General features: G+C 54.2%; 4 protein-coding genes across 4 annotated transcripts; 3 read left to right on the forward strand and 1 right to left on the reverse strand.

Moving 5' to 3' along the window:
- Window positions 1-1,155: 1,155 nt before the first annotated feature.
- On the forward strand, window positions 1,156-5,055 carry CLUP02_11659 (uncharacterized protein; the record flags this gene model as incomplete). Its single annotated transcript, XM_049290626.1, has 10 exons — window positions 1,156-1,200; window positions 1,268-1,494; window positions 1,585-1,750; window positions 1,815-1,945; window positions 2,078-2,456; window positions 2,516-2,606; window positions 2,666-2,696; window positions 2,770-3,086; window positions 3,151-4,807; window positions 4,860-5,055. 10 exons carry the CDS (start codon window positions 1,156-1,158, stop codon window positions 5,053-5,055), a joined length of 3,240 nt encoding a protein of 1,079 aa, XP_049147771.1.
- Window positions 5,056-6,536: 1,481 nt separating this feature from the next.
- On the forward strand, window positions 6,537-7,918 carry CLUP02_11660 (uncharacterized protein; the record flags this gene model as incomplete). Its single annotated transcript, XM_049290627.1, has 5 exons — window positions 6,537-6,736; window positions 6,841-7,192; window positions 7,274-7,418; window positions 7,502-7,734; window positions 7,796-7,918. The coding sequence occupies 5 exons, from the start codon at window positions 6,537-6,539 to the stop codon at window positions 7,916-7,918; spliced, it is 1,053 nt and encodes a 350-aa protein (XP_049147772.1).
- A 54-nt stretch (window positions 7,919-7,972) lies between these two features.
- CLUP02_11661 (uncharacterized protein) lies at window positions 7,973-9,283 on the forward strand (the record flags this gene model as incomplete). The annotated part of the gene is made up of 2 exons (XM_049290628.1): window positions 7,973-8,270; window positions 8,403-9,283. The coding sequence occupies 2 exons, from the start codon at window positions 7,973-7,975 to the stop codon at window positions 9,281-9,283; spliced, it is 1,179 nt and encodes a 392-aa protein (XP_049147773.1).
- Window positions 9,284-10,901: 1,618 nt separating this feature from the next.
- Window positions 10,902-13,496, reverse strand: CLUP02_11662 (uncharacterized protein; the record flags this gene model as incomplete). Its single annotated transcript, XM_049290629.1, has 12 exons — window positions 10,902-10,987; window positions 11,057-11,341; window positions 11,435-11,513; window positions 11,571-11,700; window positions 11,752-12,035; window positions 12,131-12,196; window positions 12,315-12,366; window positions 12,422-12,565; window positions 12,679-12,724; window positions 12,812-12,909; window positions 12,971-13,325; window positions 13,394-13,496. The coding sequence occupies 12 exons, from the start codon at window positions 13,494-13,496 to the stop codon at window positions 10,902-10,904; spliced, it is 1,728 nt and encodes a 575-aa protein (XP_049147774.1).
- Between the last annotated feature and the right edge of the window lie 7 nt (window positions 13,497-13,503).

A 13,503-nucleotide genomic window follows, 5' to 3' on the forward strand; every position in this document is an offset into this window, starting at 1 on the left:
ACGCGCATACAGTGAATGACTTGACGCGCATGTGTCCCTAACGCGTGTAAAGGAACAGAGTACCAACGTCCAACGATCCGATGCCAATCATCTTCAGCCTCTGCTGTCGTATTCAGTGTAGATGTATTAGTGGAAATCCACACCCAGGGCTGAACGGAATCGACGGCAAGGTCAACCAAAAGAAGAAGCCAAAGGAACAAAGATGGCTCAAAGGTGCTCCGTAGATGTCTTGGGCTGAGAAATGTGGGTGTTTCACTAGGCTAGAGCATGAACTATCTATCTTTGGGAAGTGTGCTTGGCTCACCTGGGCATCGGTGGTGGCGCCGGTTGGAGGGGAACCAATCAGAGGGGGATGACGGACGGGTTCCTGGACGGGACGTGTCACTGCATGGGAGATGGATGGAGGGGTGATTGGACGTGGTGGGTTGCTCTCGTCTGTTAGGTATAGTGCTAAGGTAGTACCTATATTGATGTTGGTGTTGTTGAAGCTGAGATGGCGAGATGGTGAAATGAGAGGTGGGAGATGGATGTCTGGTTGGCAGCGTCTGGGTCGATTCTGTGAGGTGCAGTGCCAATTGATAAGCAGGATGTGATCTGTGCACGCTCGCTTACGTTGGCGATAATGCATTGCGTATGTAGATACTCCGTACCTTACGGCATTCCATTGTTTTGACTGCTGGAGGTCGCTGACGTTTTCACTGGACAGGGCCACCCCGAGGACCATACCGATAGCAGGGGGGGGGGGGGGGGGGATCTTGGGGGGGGGGGGGGGGGAACGGGGAACCCAATTGAAAAAAAAAGGGGGTGGTGGTGGGGAAACGCCCCCCCGGTTTCCCTTTAAGATTCACGGAAAAAAAAGGGGGGGGGGGGGGTCGGCGGGGGAGGCAGGGGGGGGGGGGGGGGGGGGGGGGGGGGATACTTGAGGTGGGATGAGGGGAACCTGGGAACCCAATTGACATCAACAGCAGTGGTTGCTGGTGAACCGACCCCTCGGTTACCCTTTCAGATCATGGCATAAACAACGGGCGATGGGAGGTCTAATACTACGTAGACACCTCCTGATTCTGTTTCTGCCTTACTTTGGCCATTCCAACCTGTTTACGAAGACCTTAGATTCAATACTTCCTAACGCTGGAGCGTCGCATTTCCGTTTACATGTATTTGGGGAGTCGATCTTACCAAAACAGTCCAAATCTCAAGGTGCCTACCTACCTACCTACATAGGTACCTACGAAAGTCCAAGCCCCGGACTAGCACCAACACCGAGACCGCACCGCAAACATTGACAACATCCCAAGACAACATTCAAGAAAGCGACGACGACGCAAAGACAGCCACGCCACCGCCCTCTTCTTTGTGGCCTCTTTCAACCGTCCAGAGGTCTGACTGCTTGGTCTCGGTCTGGCTTGGTGCCGTCTCTTGCTACCCCACAATCTGCCTCGTGTGCCCAAACATCAGATTCCCGTCCGTCGTTCCCTTGGGACCAAAGCACAGGTACCAACCGCAACCCCACGACGCTTTCTTTTTTGCGCGGCTCTTCCTTGCCATACCTTGAGATTGCCCATCTCTATCCGTACTCTGTAGGTCTCTTGAATATCCCCTGCTGTTTGTTGTGCCTATCTATGGACTTTCGTCTACCTGTAGTACCGTGGCCCGTGGCACTGACGTCTTTCCTTCCCTCTCCCTTTCCTTTGGCTCTACCAAATCCACCGACTCGCGAAGAACGCGAATTACAGCGGCCCGCTACAGTGTCTCACCACCACCTCTGGAACTTTTTTTTCCTCATCCTCACCTACCTCACCTACCTACCGTAGTGGTTTTCCCCTCTCCTTGTTTACCTCGTCATTCTGTCTCTGCATCTTGAAGAAAAAGGAGAGACGAGACATTCGACACGCGACAAGAGCCCACGTACGATTGACGCCGCCCCCTTGGGAACTAATCAACCGTTAGGCTCCGGCCGACTTTGTCTCTAGCACATTTTTTGCTAACCGCTCGCCTTGAACCAGATCGCTTTCTTTCTCTCCTTAGTTTGGGTCTTCAGAACCAGCCGTCTCGGGGGCCACTTGTGACCACCTAGCCCGGCCTCAATCGCTTCTACCTCAGCTCGACGACAAGCCGTATCCGTCGTCCCCCACCGCCTCTGTCCCTCTCCAGGTCGCTCGCCCTCAACTCCAGGATCCCCTCTTCAACCAGCTGCCCGCTGCTCGCTGCCCGCTGCCCGAGCACCAAGGGAAAAAGAGACTTTCCAGTCCGAGAACTCAATTTCCCGCCAACCGAACATTTCTCTGCCTGACGACAAGAGGCATCGGACCAGAGACGAACCACCACCGCGCCGACGCCGAACTACCGCTAATCCCACTGCGCTGACGAACTTTCGGACCCCTTGCAACCCCGCGATCCTCTCCTTTGCGACGGACGACAGCTCTCGACGGATCAGCCTTCTGTTGTTGCGCGGCGTCAATTGAACGACGGCTCCTCTCTGCTGGGAACACACCACCATCCTTCGCAGTGCTAGACCGCAATCATGGGCGATCGCGATAGGGATATCGAGGAGGGCAACGAGGCGCTTGATCCCGAGCTGCTCTACACCAAGGAGTACTGCATCGGTATGCGCGCTGCTTCCGTGCTTGGTGCGGCATGTTGCTAATACACTGGATTTGTCTAGGTGGAGGAAGCTTTGGCAAGGTCTACAAGGGGTAAGTACCGCCGAGTTCCCCTCCCCTCTCCAGCGAGAAGCACCAGAGGACTGACCATAACTCGTACAAACAGAGTCGACAAGCGCACCGGTCACGCCGTAGCCATCAAGATTATTGATATCGAGAGTGCCGAGGACGAAGTCGAAGACATTATCCAGGAAATCGCCATCCTGTCCGAACTGCAGTCCCCCTATGTTACGAAATACTACGGCTCGTATGCCAAGGGGGCGGAACTATGGATTGTCATGGAGTTTTGTTCTGGCGGAAGCTGCGCAGACCTCATGAAGCCAGGTCTGATTGGCGAAGACTACATTGCCATCGTTATTCGCGAGCTGCTACTCGGTCTCGATTACTTGCACACGGATAAGAAGCTGCACCGCGATGTCAAAGGTACGTGGATCACTCTGCAATGCGCACCATTTGCTATTTTCCTAGAGCTGACATGCGGATTCAGCTGCCAATGTACTACTCAGCTCCAACGGGCAGGTTAAACTCGCAGATTTTGGCGTTTCGGGGCAGCTCTCGGCTACCATGACGAAGAAGAATACTTTTGTCGGCACACCTTTCTGGATGGCCCCGGAGGTCATCAAGCAGTCAGGGTACGATCATAAAGCTGACGTCTGGTCGCTTGGTATCACGGCGCTGGAGCTTGCCAACGGCGAGCCACCGTATGCTGATATCCACCCCATGAAGGTGTTATTTCTAATCCCCAAGAACCCCCCACCACGGCTGGAAGGAAACTTTACAAAAGCATTCAAAGATTTCATCGAGGTGTGTTTGCAGAGGGACCCCAAGGACCGACCTACGGCCAAGGACCTGCTCAAGCATCCGTTTATACGCCGCGCAAAGAAGACGAGCTACCTGACCGAGCTTATCGAGCGCCACAGCCGGTGGGCTGCGACGCACAAGGGCGACGATGACGAGAGTGACCAAGGGGGTGAAGAATACTACGAGCGCCGGCAGGTCGACGAGGACATGTGGGATTTCGGCACAGTGAGGCTTGTAGGAGATCGTGGCGGCGTTGTTCCTCGTCCCGGACTTGGTGCTCTGGACGAGTCTGCCACCAACGCCAGAGCTGCGAGATCTACGGAAAGCATAGATGATTACGGAGAGCGTTCGAGAGACAGCAGTCCGACCAAGATTCGCGACTTTGGCCGAGACCTCGCCGTCGCCTCTGATACCCTCAAGGCGGCCAGTGCCAACACGGGGACCTCTCGACAGGCATCGCCGCAACGGAAACCAGTGCCGTCAGTTGCGCCTGCGCCGCAGTCGCCGGCCAAGGTGCCTCTTCCAATGTCACCTGAGAAGTTGCAAAGAGGAGGAGGAGGGGGTCCAGAGACACCGCGACCCGTCTCTCGATTGATTCCTCCTGCCGTCCCGGTCAGTCAATCTCCGGACTACGACCGAGAATTACAGGTTCAGTTGCAGAAGGACATGGGCTTGATGAGTCTAGGCCCTGTAATCCAGCCCGCCGACTTGCAACACCTCGATGATGCTACACCCCCGCGACCCCCTCTCCATGGGCCTCGGCCAAACAACAAGTTTGCACCGATTACTCTTCCAGAAATCCCACCATACCGCGGCAGCCCGCAGGCGCAACAAACGCCGGTCAGGATACCGAGCCAATCTCCGAATGGGCAACATCGCCAACCGTCTGGCCAGGCGGCGCCGCCTCCACCACCAAAGGCATACGCGCTGCCCTCAAAGACGCAGACACCTACTCCTGAACCCGCGGCTCCTTCATCCTTCCCCCCGCCAGCGCCGTCTAACCCCAACGGGGAGTTGGACGCCTTGAACGATGTCATTTTCCCTGCACTCGAGGAGGCGCTAAAGAGGAGACAAATTAGGCTGCAACAGGCATTCCGACCTCAACAGGGTTCGTCTAGCCTCGTGGCCATGAACCAGGTGACCCCAAAGCAACAACGAGCGGAGGCGGCTCACGAGAAGCTGCGAAAGCTCGTATATAAGCTCGCTCATGTGTGTAAAGAGATTGACCACTATGACAAGGCGGAGCCCGTGGGTATGGGCAGGGACGTTGGCACCTTCCTGGAGGGGTTGTTGGAGGAAATTCTCGTCAGGGTTGAACCCCTCGACGAGGAGGATGTTGCGGCGTGAACCGTCTGATGGTCCAGGCGGCTGTGTGTGAGGCGGAACGACAGACAGGGGTAATGCTTGGTGGGGCACCCGACGAGCACATGCTCGGATGCTCGCGAGTCGTCGCCGGCTGACCGGCGAGGTGGGATGGAAGATGGGAACGAGCTGCCCCGTTGATGACACGACAACACACGGGGTTCTGGAGGATATCTATCGCCCCAATGCGAAAACGAAGAGGCTTATTACGTACGATGCAAAGGGCTAAAGGAGGGAAAATCGGGGTTGATGGAATGCTGGAAACGACAAAGATGACAAGACGACGGATATGACATGACGGATAGGACACACACACATACACATACACACACTTGGCCCGTTCCCCTTCTCGTCTTTTGACTCGGAACTGGGAAGTAAACACCGGGTGGCGGATCCAGGGTTTGAGGAATAGAGGATGGGATGGGCAGGGAAGGGGACGCAGGAGTGGTTCACAAGACGCCTTTTTCCTTTCTGTTTTTCCCTTTTCTACAGTTCCTCATGTATTATACCCAGCATTTACCAAGAATAGAGTGCGTGCTCTTTCTCTGAGACTACCGGGCCACCACACCCCCGGAGAAACCGATGCAAGGCTGAAGAGGGAGGCTTTGGTGCACTAAGCCGTATGGGGGGGTTAATTCTTTTCTGCCCAGTGGCAGTGGCTGTTCCCGTGTCTGGCTGGGTATGTCATGTATGGGTCTATCCGTATGGGAATCGTTAGATGTTGCCGAGAGTCAATACTTTACTGTAAGCGAGCGAGCCTTGGCTTTGCCGCTGCAGAGACAAGGCAAGGCCTAGGGAGAAAGTCTCGCTCTTCCTTGGGGCCTGCCCCGGCTCTCCTGAACATTCGTAGAGCGTTCGGCTGGGGGAGGGGGAGGGGAAAGGAAAGACCGGTGGATCGACCGTGGAGTTTATATGGTATACGGACGCCAAGGCGCCGTATGTGTGTGGTGGTGTTGAGCCATGACTCTATCTACGACGGACCCATGTCCGGCGCGGCTGAAGAGGATGGAGGGGCCTGGAGAAAGGGTTGGCAGGCCGTACGAATCGATCGAATGGGGATAAAAAAGTGCGTGAGGGGGGAAACGAGGAATATGAGTCTTTTGAGGTTTCCGATGGCGGGATTCTGGGTGTGATGTTTGACGTTGTCTGTGTGTCTTTGAAGGCCCGTGGAATCCTTGTTGGAGGGATGAATTCCGACCAAGGCAGCACGAAGTTTACAACGGGATCCATCGAGGTATGATCTTTCTGCACTCCGTACGGATGGACATCCGTAGCTTATGGAAGAAAAGCAGGTTCCTGTAGCCGGCTTCGGCCGGCCTTGTGTTGGCAACCTCGGAGGGACTCTCGAGTCTTGAGTCTTGAGTTTCTTGGAGAGAAGGTCGCAGCGGCAGATAACCTGAAACCAGACGCGCGCGTGGGGCGGATGCTGCGGTGCTGGGCAGCCAGGAAACCCTGCGGCGAGTCATGGACCCTGAAAAAAATGCCACAATCACAGATACACTCACTGGTGCGAGAGAGCGAAGAAGGTGGGAAAGCTGCTGAAGGAGCTGGAACGGCATTGACGATGGCTGGCCTTGCTGGGCAGAAACTAGGCCGTGGACCTGGGTTGTTAGTACCCACAGATGGCGCTACGGCGTTACCCGTTGCTGACACCATGATCCCTACATCCTTTTCCCTATTCATTCAAGTCTGACTGGTTCTGTTCCCAAGATGTACGGACAGACACAGGCAGACCATGTTCTTCCGGGTCTTCTTCAGGCCAAGTCTGGGGGGGCCTCTTCTTGGGACGAGTCAATCGAGTCAATCGTCTGCGCCTCCACCCCGGTCTCTCCCTCAAAGTTGGGACGCTGGGCGCTGCAGGACAAGCAGTGCGGCTTGGCTCTTGGAGGATGGGATCCACCATCTCTTGTGTGTGTTCTGTATGGTCTTGTCCGGGTGCGGCTGCGGCTGCGGCTGGGCTGGCTTACCTACACATTATATAGTATCCGTGAAGAGTTGTTAAGTGGCATGGTAGCATGACCCCCGCGGGTCGGCGTGCTGCCGGCGAGATGTTCGTGGAGAACGGGACTTTTCTTCCCCCCCCTCATAATTCCCTCCTCCTGGGCAGCTTTTCTTCACGAGACCGATCCAAGAGGCGAACTCTGGATATGGGGCAGATGTGGTGGAGAGAGAGAGAGGAAGCACGGATCCAGACTGCCGTGGAGAGGAGTTTGGGATATGTGACTTCTCTTAAGGTCTGGCAGCGCCGCCCTTTTCTCGTTCGTTTGGAAGGAAGGTTTTCGGACTTTCTTTGCAACTTCTTCTCGCTCCTTTTTTGTTTGCTTCCTGCTTCCTGCTTTTCTCCTCCCTCCTTTGAAGATGAGAACGTGTTGATTACGTTTTCTCTCCCTCTCCATCTCTACGAAACCCGAGCAGAAAGAACCAAACCCCCTTCCACTCATTTTTAGCTTGTCCTTCTTCTTGTTCAGCTACTACGCCTTCTCGTGGAGGTAATCTTAATCCCACGGGGGAGGATCAAGGAGCCTTCTACTTATCTTTGCCCTTCTCTGCTACTGGTCTGGTCCGTCTGGTCTTTCTGTCTTCTCGAAGTTGGTTCCTGTTTCGAAATCCCTTGGAAGAGAAAGAGCGAAGGTTGTCGCCTTACCTCAAACACGTTGGCACACCACCACCCATAGCCCAGCTATTACCTGGCAGAACATCTTATTACTCCTCCTCTCACATCGCCCACCCCACCCCTCTTCTACACATACCACCACCTCCATCTCATAATCACTCCCTCTACCTATTCTTCTCGCCGTCGGACTTTCTCTTCCCTTTCCGACCTCCTTTCCCCGAACAAACATTCCAGCCTTTTGGGGGCCGGAGCCTCAGACTCGTCGTTCCTTTCGTCATCGAGCATCCCCGCCTTGTACGATCGATACCTTTGCGGCTCTTTTGAACTACTGTTTACGACTGCTTGGCAACAATAGAGGCTGGTTCTCTCGACTACACATCTTCTTGTCTTCGGCATCGATCTTGGTCGGGTTACCCTCTTCGGAATTCGTATTCGCTGGGCCAAGTGTATTTGGGAAAAGCAGAATCCCCTGGCCTAGTCAACTCTCCCGGCCTCTCTTACCGGGCTCAGATTCATTTAAACGACATCAAACATGAAGACGACGACAACAAAGGTGGTGCTGCTCACGCTGCTCAGCAGCAGCGGCTTCGTAACATGCGCCCGGGCCGCGGCGAACCTGTGCTTCTTCCCCGGCGGCGTGCAGAGTCTGGACGTCCCGTGCGATCCCAAGGCCGAGGTCAGCATGTGCTGCGGGAGCGTGAATGCGTGTTTGAGCAACGGGTTGTGCAAGCTCGAGGATACGTCGAATAACACGGGTATTGCGTATGCGAGAGGGACGTGTTCGGATCCGACGTGGCAGAGTCCAATTTGCCCGCAGCATTGCGTGTTGAGTAAGTCGAATCCTTTCCGATGACACAGGAGAATAGTTGGTCATGGGAGATCATGGACCGAGACTGGCGAACCTGAGATGGAGGGGTGTTTGGATTCAGGAAGGAACAGGAGTACTAACATGAGGACAACAGACCCCGACACAAGAAAGAACAACACGGCATACGACTTCAGATTCAACGGTGTCCAGGTATGGCAATGCGACAGCCAAGGCTTCGGCGTACCGGGCAAGTTCTGCTGCGAATCCGCCGCCGAGAAGACGAGATGCTGTTCCACGCCGCCCGCCATCTTCGGGCCCCTCATCGCCGCAACACCCGGCAATGCCGTCGCCGTGCAGACCCTTAACACGGGCGCCAAATCCACTCCCACGCCCTCAGGGTCGGGACGCGCCGGCGTCACGGGCGGAAGCAATTACCCCTCGCAGCAGACGCCTGAGATGACGGCCGTGCCGACGATGACGAGCAAGATCCCCGCCACGCCTGGCGGCGCGGAGGCCAGTCAGCCGACGGCGGATACAAATACCGGAAGCAGTGGAGATGGCGGGCAGAAGGGTATCGGGAACGTGGCTGTCGTGGGACTGGGTGTCGGCGCGAGTGTGGGTGGTGCGCTGCTCGTGGCGGTGGGCGTGATGTGGTACCTACGCAAGGAGAGGTCTCGCCAGGGACCCGTGGAGCTTGATGGGTCGAGTATCAATGGTGGGTACGGCGGCAGCAGCGGGGCGAGCGATCTTTCGAGGTCGAATACCGGACATACCGGGCGGATCGCGTACGGGGGGATGAATATTCACAATATGAACCAAAACGGGGGCACGGGGACGATTAGCTCCATGGGGACGGGAACGTATAACATGTCGGCGACGCCTGGGATGATGACCGTGAGGAAGGCGAGTAGTGAGTGGGATGGGAGTCCCGGCGGGTTGGGCGGGAATTATCAGATGGCGGAGATTGATGGCAAGGAAGCGATTGTGGTGGCGGAGCCGCAGGGGAGGAAGAAGAGTCTGTATGAGCTGCCGTAGCCCGGTGGTCTCTGGAGATGGCGACGATGTTGAAGATGGAGGTTTGGCACGAGGCAAACCATACTGAGATGGCATTTGTATAAAAAAAGATGAAGAGGGACGGAATGGTGTATGGTGGTGTGTGATACCTTGACACTTTTGATAGCGGGGGGGGTTCTTTTCTTACTCCCCCTTTTCTTTCAAGTTTATGGCTCATGAGAAATCAACTTTTATGAACTTTAGACGCCATTCCTTCTGGATGTCTTCAGCCTTTGTGACAAACAGGTGACAATTTGCACCTATCTACTCAGTCAAATCTTGATCTGACGTGACTTAAGCTTATCCCTCATCTATCTGTGATCTACAAGTCTGGCGGTTGGGTTGAGAAAACAAGAGCTCGGACGGGGAACAACGATGCTAGCGTGGGAAACAACGATGATGGGCACTAGGGCCTATTGGTTGACAGCAAACATCACGACATCTTCACCATCACGAAGCAGTACGAGATCAGCAGACACGTAGAAGACGCTAACGAGGTATGGTGGTACGGAGAGGAAGGGAAGGGTGCTACCAGCACTCCGGAACCTGTCACGGTCGGAAGCGCATCCGAACGGATCAGCGACCACCCAAACGGTATTGTGCTTTGTCGTGAAAGGCCCGCCAGAGACTGGAAGGGGGGAAGAGAGGGAAGAACGTGGTTTACCGGCCTTCTCGATCCGGCCACCAACACGTGCAGCGCCCTACGGCCTTGCTGGTGGGTGGTACTGTAAGTGGATGTCGACCCCCAAGGAGTGCAGGGGCACACTTGAGGGCTGAGGGGCTTGAGGGGATCGGGGACGTCTCCAGCCGTTGCTTCATGGTAGGGTAATGATCGGCAGGGGAGCGCTCTGCGGCTCTCTCGTCGTGCTTCGATGTGACGTTGGAGGGGGAAGAGCCGAAGAGGGACGGATACAGTGCGGCGGGCCTTGGATCCCACGCGTAGTGTTGGTAAGGGTTTCTGCAAGGTCAGAGAATCGTTCAATCGTCTTTCCTTCGTCTTCGTTGCCTTGGCCGCTACTCTGCGAATTTGACGCGGGGAAGGCAAGGAAGGACTGCCTTGGTCTTGTCTTCTTACCAGACCCGGATACGTCGATCATTCGCCATCTTCCATGCTGGGAGCGGGTAAATGATCGAGAGGAAATGCGGAGCAGCGAAAAGAGGGAGCATAGGAGATTTTGATGTCATAGCAGTGGCGCGCATTATAGATCAGAGGCCTTGTTGCTCGTACAAGACAGAGTCTGGGATGGTATCCTGAAGGGTGTTTGTCGTGTGTGAGTGGGCGGAATAGACGCAGGGACCTCGATGAGACTCGAGAGAGTGATCGAGGAGGGGATTTCGTTGCCGACGGCCCTGTCTGCGCTATGTGAGGGACCGGGCAGGGATGCAGGGGGTTAGAGGGCATAGAGTTTGCCGCGACGTCTCATGAGGTATGATTGTCGATGGCATAAGAGCGATGGAGTCGATTTGTACGGCACATTTGTTGCCTTTCTGATTGGTGTGTCTGTTGCAGGCTCAGTGTACACATTTTGATTTGGCGATGTTGGAATAATTGTATCTGGCCGGCTTATCGACCATGTTGATCTACTTTAAATCAGCAGCTTCACTGGGCTTGGAGGTCCAAAGAAAAGCCGTTGAAAGTTTGACTTGGCGCGTCTCTCTTGACATGTCTTGGAGTTCGGGTGGTGCCTTGCGGTGGAGGTGTGAAAGGGGACGAGGGACGAGACGAGTGGCAAAGTGTATATTAACCAGACACACGCTCGTCAATGTAACTTTTGGACAGAACCAGATATCCAAAGAATTCGGCACCAACGATGGTTGCATTCAGTATCCAGCCACACATCACACGCATCACATAGTCCGAAGAAATCGGACTCGGAAAGAGAACGAAAAAGAATTTGCATTGATGATCGGATTCTTTCGGTTCGACACAAGACGCCATAGTAGACGGTTGAGTATAGGTTATGTGGAACATTTTATGATACGGATCTGCGAGCCTATGAATAAAAGCCGCAAATGCGAGGACCTTGAGGGTGAAGTACACTGGAAAAGGCACTCAGTCAGCCAAGGGAAGCCGGGCGAGAACGGAGTGCGGGAGGACTGCGCCCCCTAGACAATGAACATCCCCGGCCCCACCGGTCCCGGGGTCGACCCACCACCGTACCGGGGCCTTGAGAAGAAAGCGGAGATGCGGTTCTGTCATCGGCTCGCGTAACTAGTAAGCAGAAGCGTGTGCTCACGACGGACCACTGACTGCCGGAACATCGCTTACTTGGGAACGTAAATTACCGATGACTGCTGGTGCGTCTGTGCCGTGTTTCCACTGCGGCGGGCGCAAGATGGGAAGTCTGGGGGCTGATCTTAAGTTTCTTGCTTCAGACGTTATAGGGGCCGCCCACGTACTATGACGCTGATGTGCACGGCGGTAAACGGGGGCCCTTTTGGGGAATTACGTGCTGATGGAGATTTTCTGCAAGTTTGTCTCTTGCCTCTGCCTGTGCGAGTCTGTGTGGAGAGTGTGTCGCTTCTGGGGGCCGTTTCGAGGAAAGATGGGATGATGCGCTATTCTTGTCGATCGGTCGCTTCGAGAATGTTGAGGAATCTGGGGTGGCATGATATTGGGCTTTGTGATCTGCTGCATCAAGTGCTTATCTTGCTGATCGATCATTAGTGGGTGATCATGGTCCTTCTGCTCGGTATCGCTGCCGGTAAATCCTCCATTGCAGTTACATCTGCGCTTGATCGACGTGATGTTGGATGAAGAATTCTACCCTTTCGAGAGGTATAGTAACCGGGGGACACCGTACCATGGAACTCTGTGAAAACTCTCACCTGGATGGTCATGTTGGTAAATGGCTTGATTGAGAGGAAATTTGGCCGAGATGAATGATTCAACTTCTTAACTTTCATTTAGGTGAGATGTCGAGATGCAGCTATGAAGGTTCTCCATGTAGAGTATTAATAGCAGTGAGAGTCAAGATGAAGTGCGCAGCAGTTATAGCAGGTGTGGCAGTACCACCCCGTGGGTAACATGTGAATCAGACACTTCGAACGCGAGACTGCGTATCCTATACGCATGGTTGTGATCCGGGTCAAGGTTCTCGATAGAGATTATCTGCCCACAATACAGGTTGTTTGAAGTTCAATAGATCGCGAGAGGGAGCGTGGATGCCGCGGGGAGGCAGAAACTCCCCGAACACGAATGAACCCCTCGATGAACCGCCCCCAACAATACGCATGAAGTTAATGAAGAGTGCCAGCGCGTTCCTGGAGTCTAAAGTTTCCTTATAAGGCCAGAAGCGTTGAGTCGCCGATGAGCCTTAGTAAGTCATCCAAGGGTTTGCCTGTAAACCTCTGGAAGAACCGTGATATTATGACACCATTTAATGTCCCGTATTCGGTAGGACACATTTTTGCACCAGTTCCCTACAGTGAAGATTCAACTTTGACACACACAGCACTATGACTGATCGAAAAATACCAGATAATCACACAAAGATTCTAATGGCATACGAGAAATAGAGGGTTCATTGCTGTAAAGACAGAAAATGAACTTCCTCGAATCTATCACTTCGATCTCTAATACCCGCAGCCGGATGGACGTCCTAGGACTGAGATGATGAGCATGAACAGACTGGGGTTGTTAGAAGCCACGCTGCCAATGTAGACCACCTCCACAGCCCAAAGGCAGCCGCTGCCGCGAAGATTTCAGCCATCTTTGCCCTAGTAAGTAGTGCAAACAGGAATGAGAAAATCATGGTAAGGACAATGACAAGTCCTATTCTATGCAGCATGTTCTGCACGAAGTACAAGACGAGGGTTGCAAGAGTCGGCAGTGCAGCGGATAGAGCTGCCAAAATGGTGTCACTATAGCGTGAGATCTTTTCCTCGTTGTAAGTACGCGTATCGTCCGGCCTAAGCTTTTCACTGAAATATGCGATACGAACATTAGTCGGAATCATTCGGAAACCATACCACGGGGAGGTTCGTGTAAGATGAAGTCTAACCTTGCTGTGTTGTTCGATCACTTTGTGATTCAAGTTGAAAACTTTGCCGTTCATGAATTTAGTGAACCTGTCCGTTTCGACCGCTGACCCCCAATATTGAAGGTATCGTCTTGTTTGGCCTGATTCCAGGCCATTGCTTCTATGCCTGTCATGTCAAGAAACCCATTTCTCCTTTGGGCTCGCGCAGCCATACTGCGA

The sequence above is a fragment of the Colletotrichum lupini genome, chromosome 6 (genome assembly GCF_023278565.1).
Source record: "Colletotrichum lupini chromosome 6, complete sequence".
NCBI lineage: Eukaryota > Fungi > Ascomycota > Sordariomycetes > Glomerellales > Glomerellaceae > Colletotrichum > Colletotrichum lupini.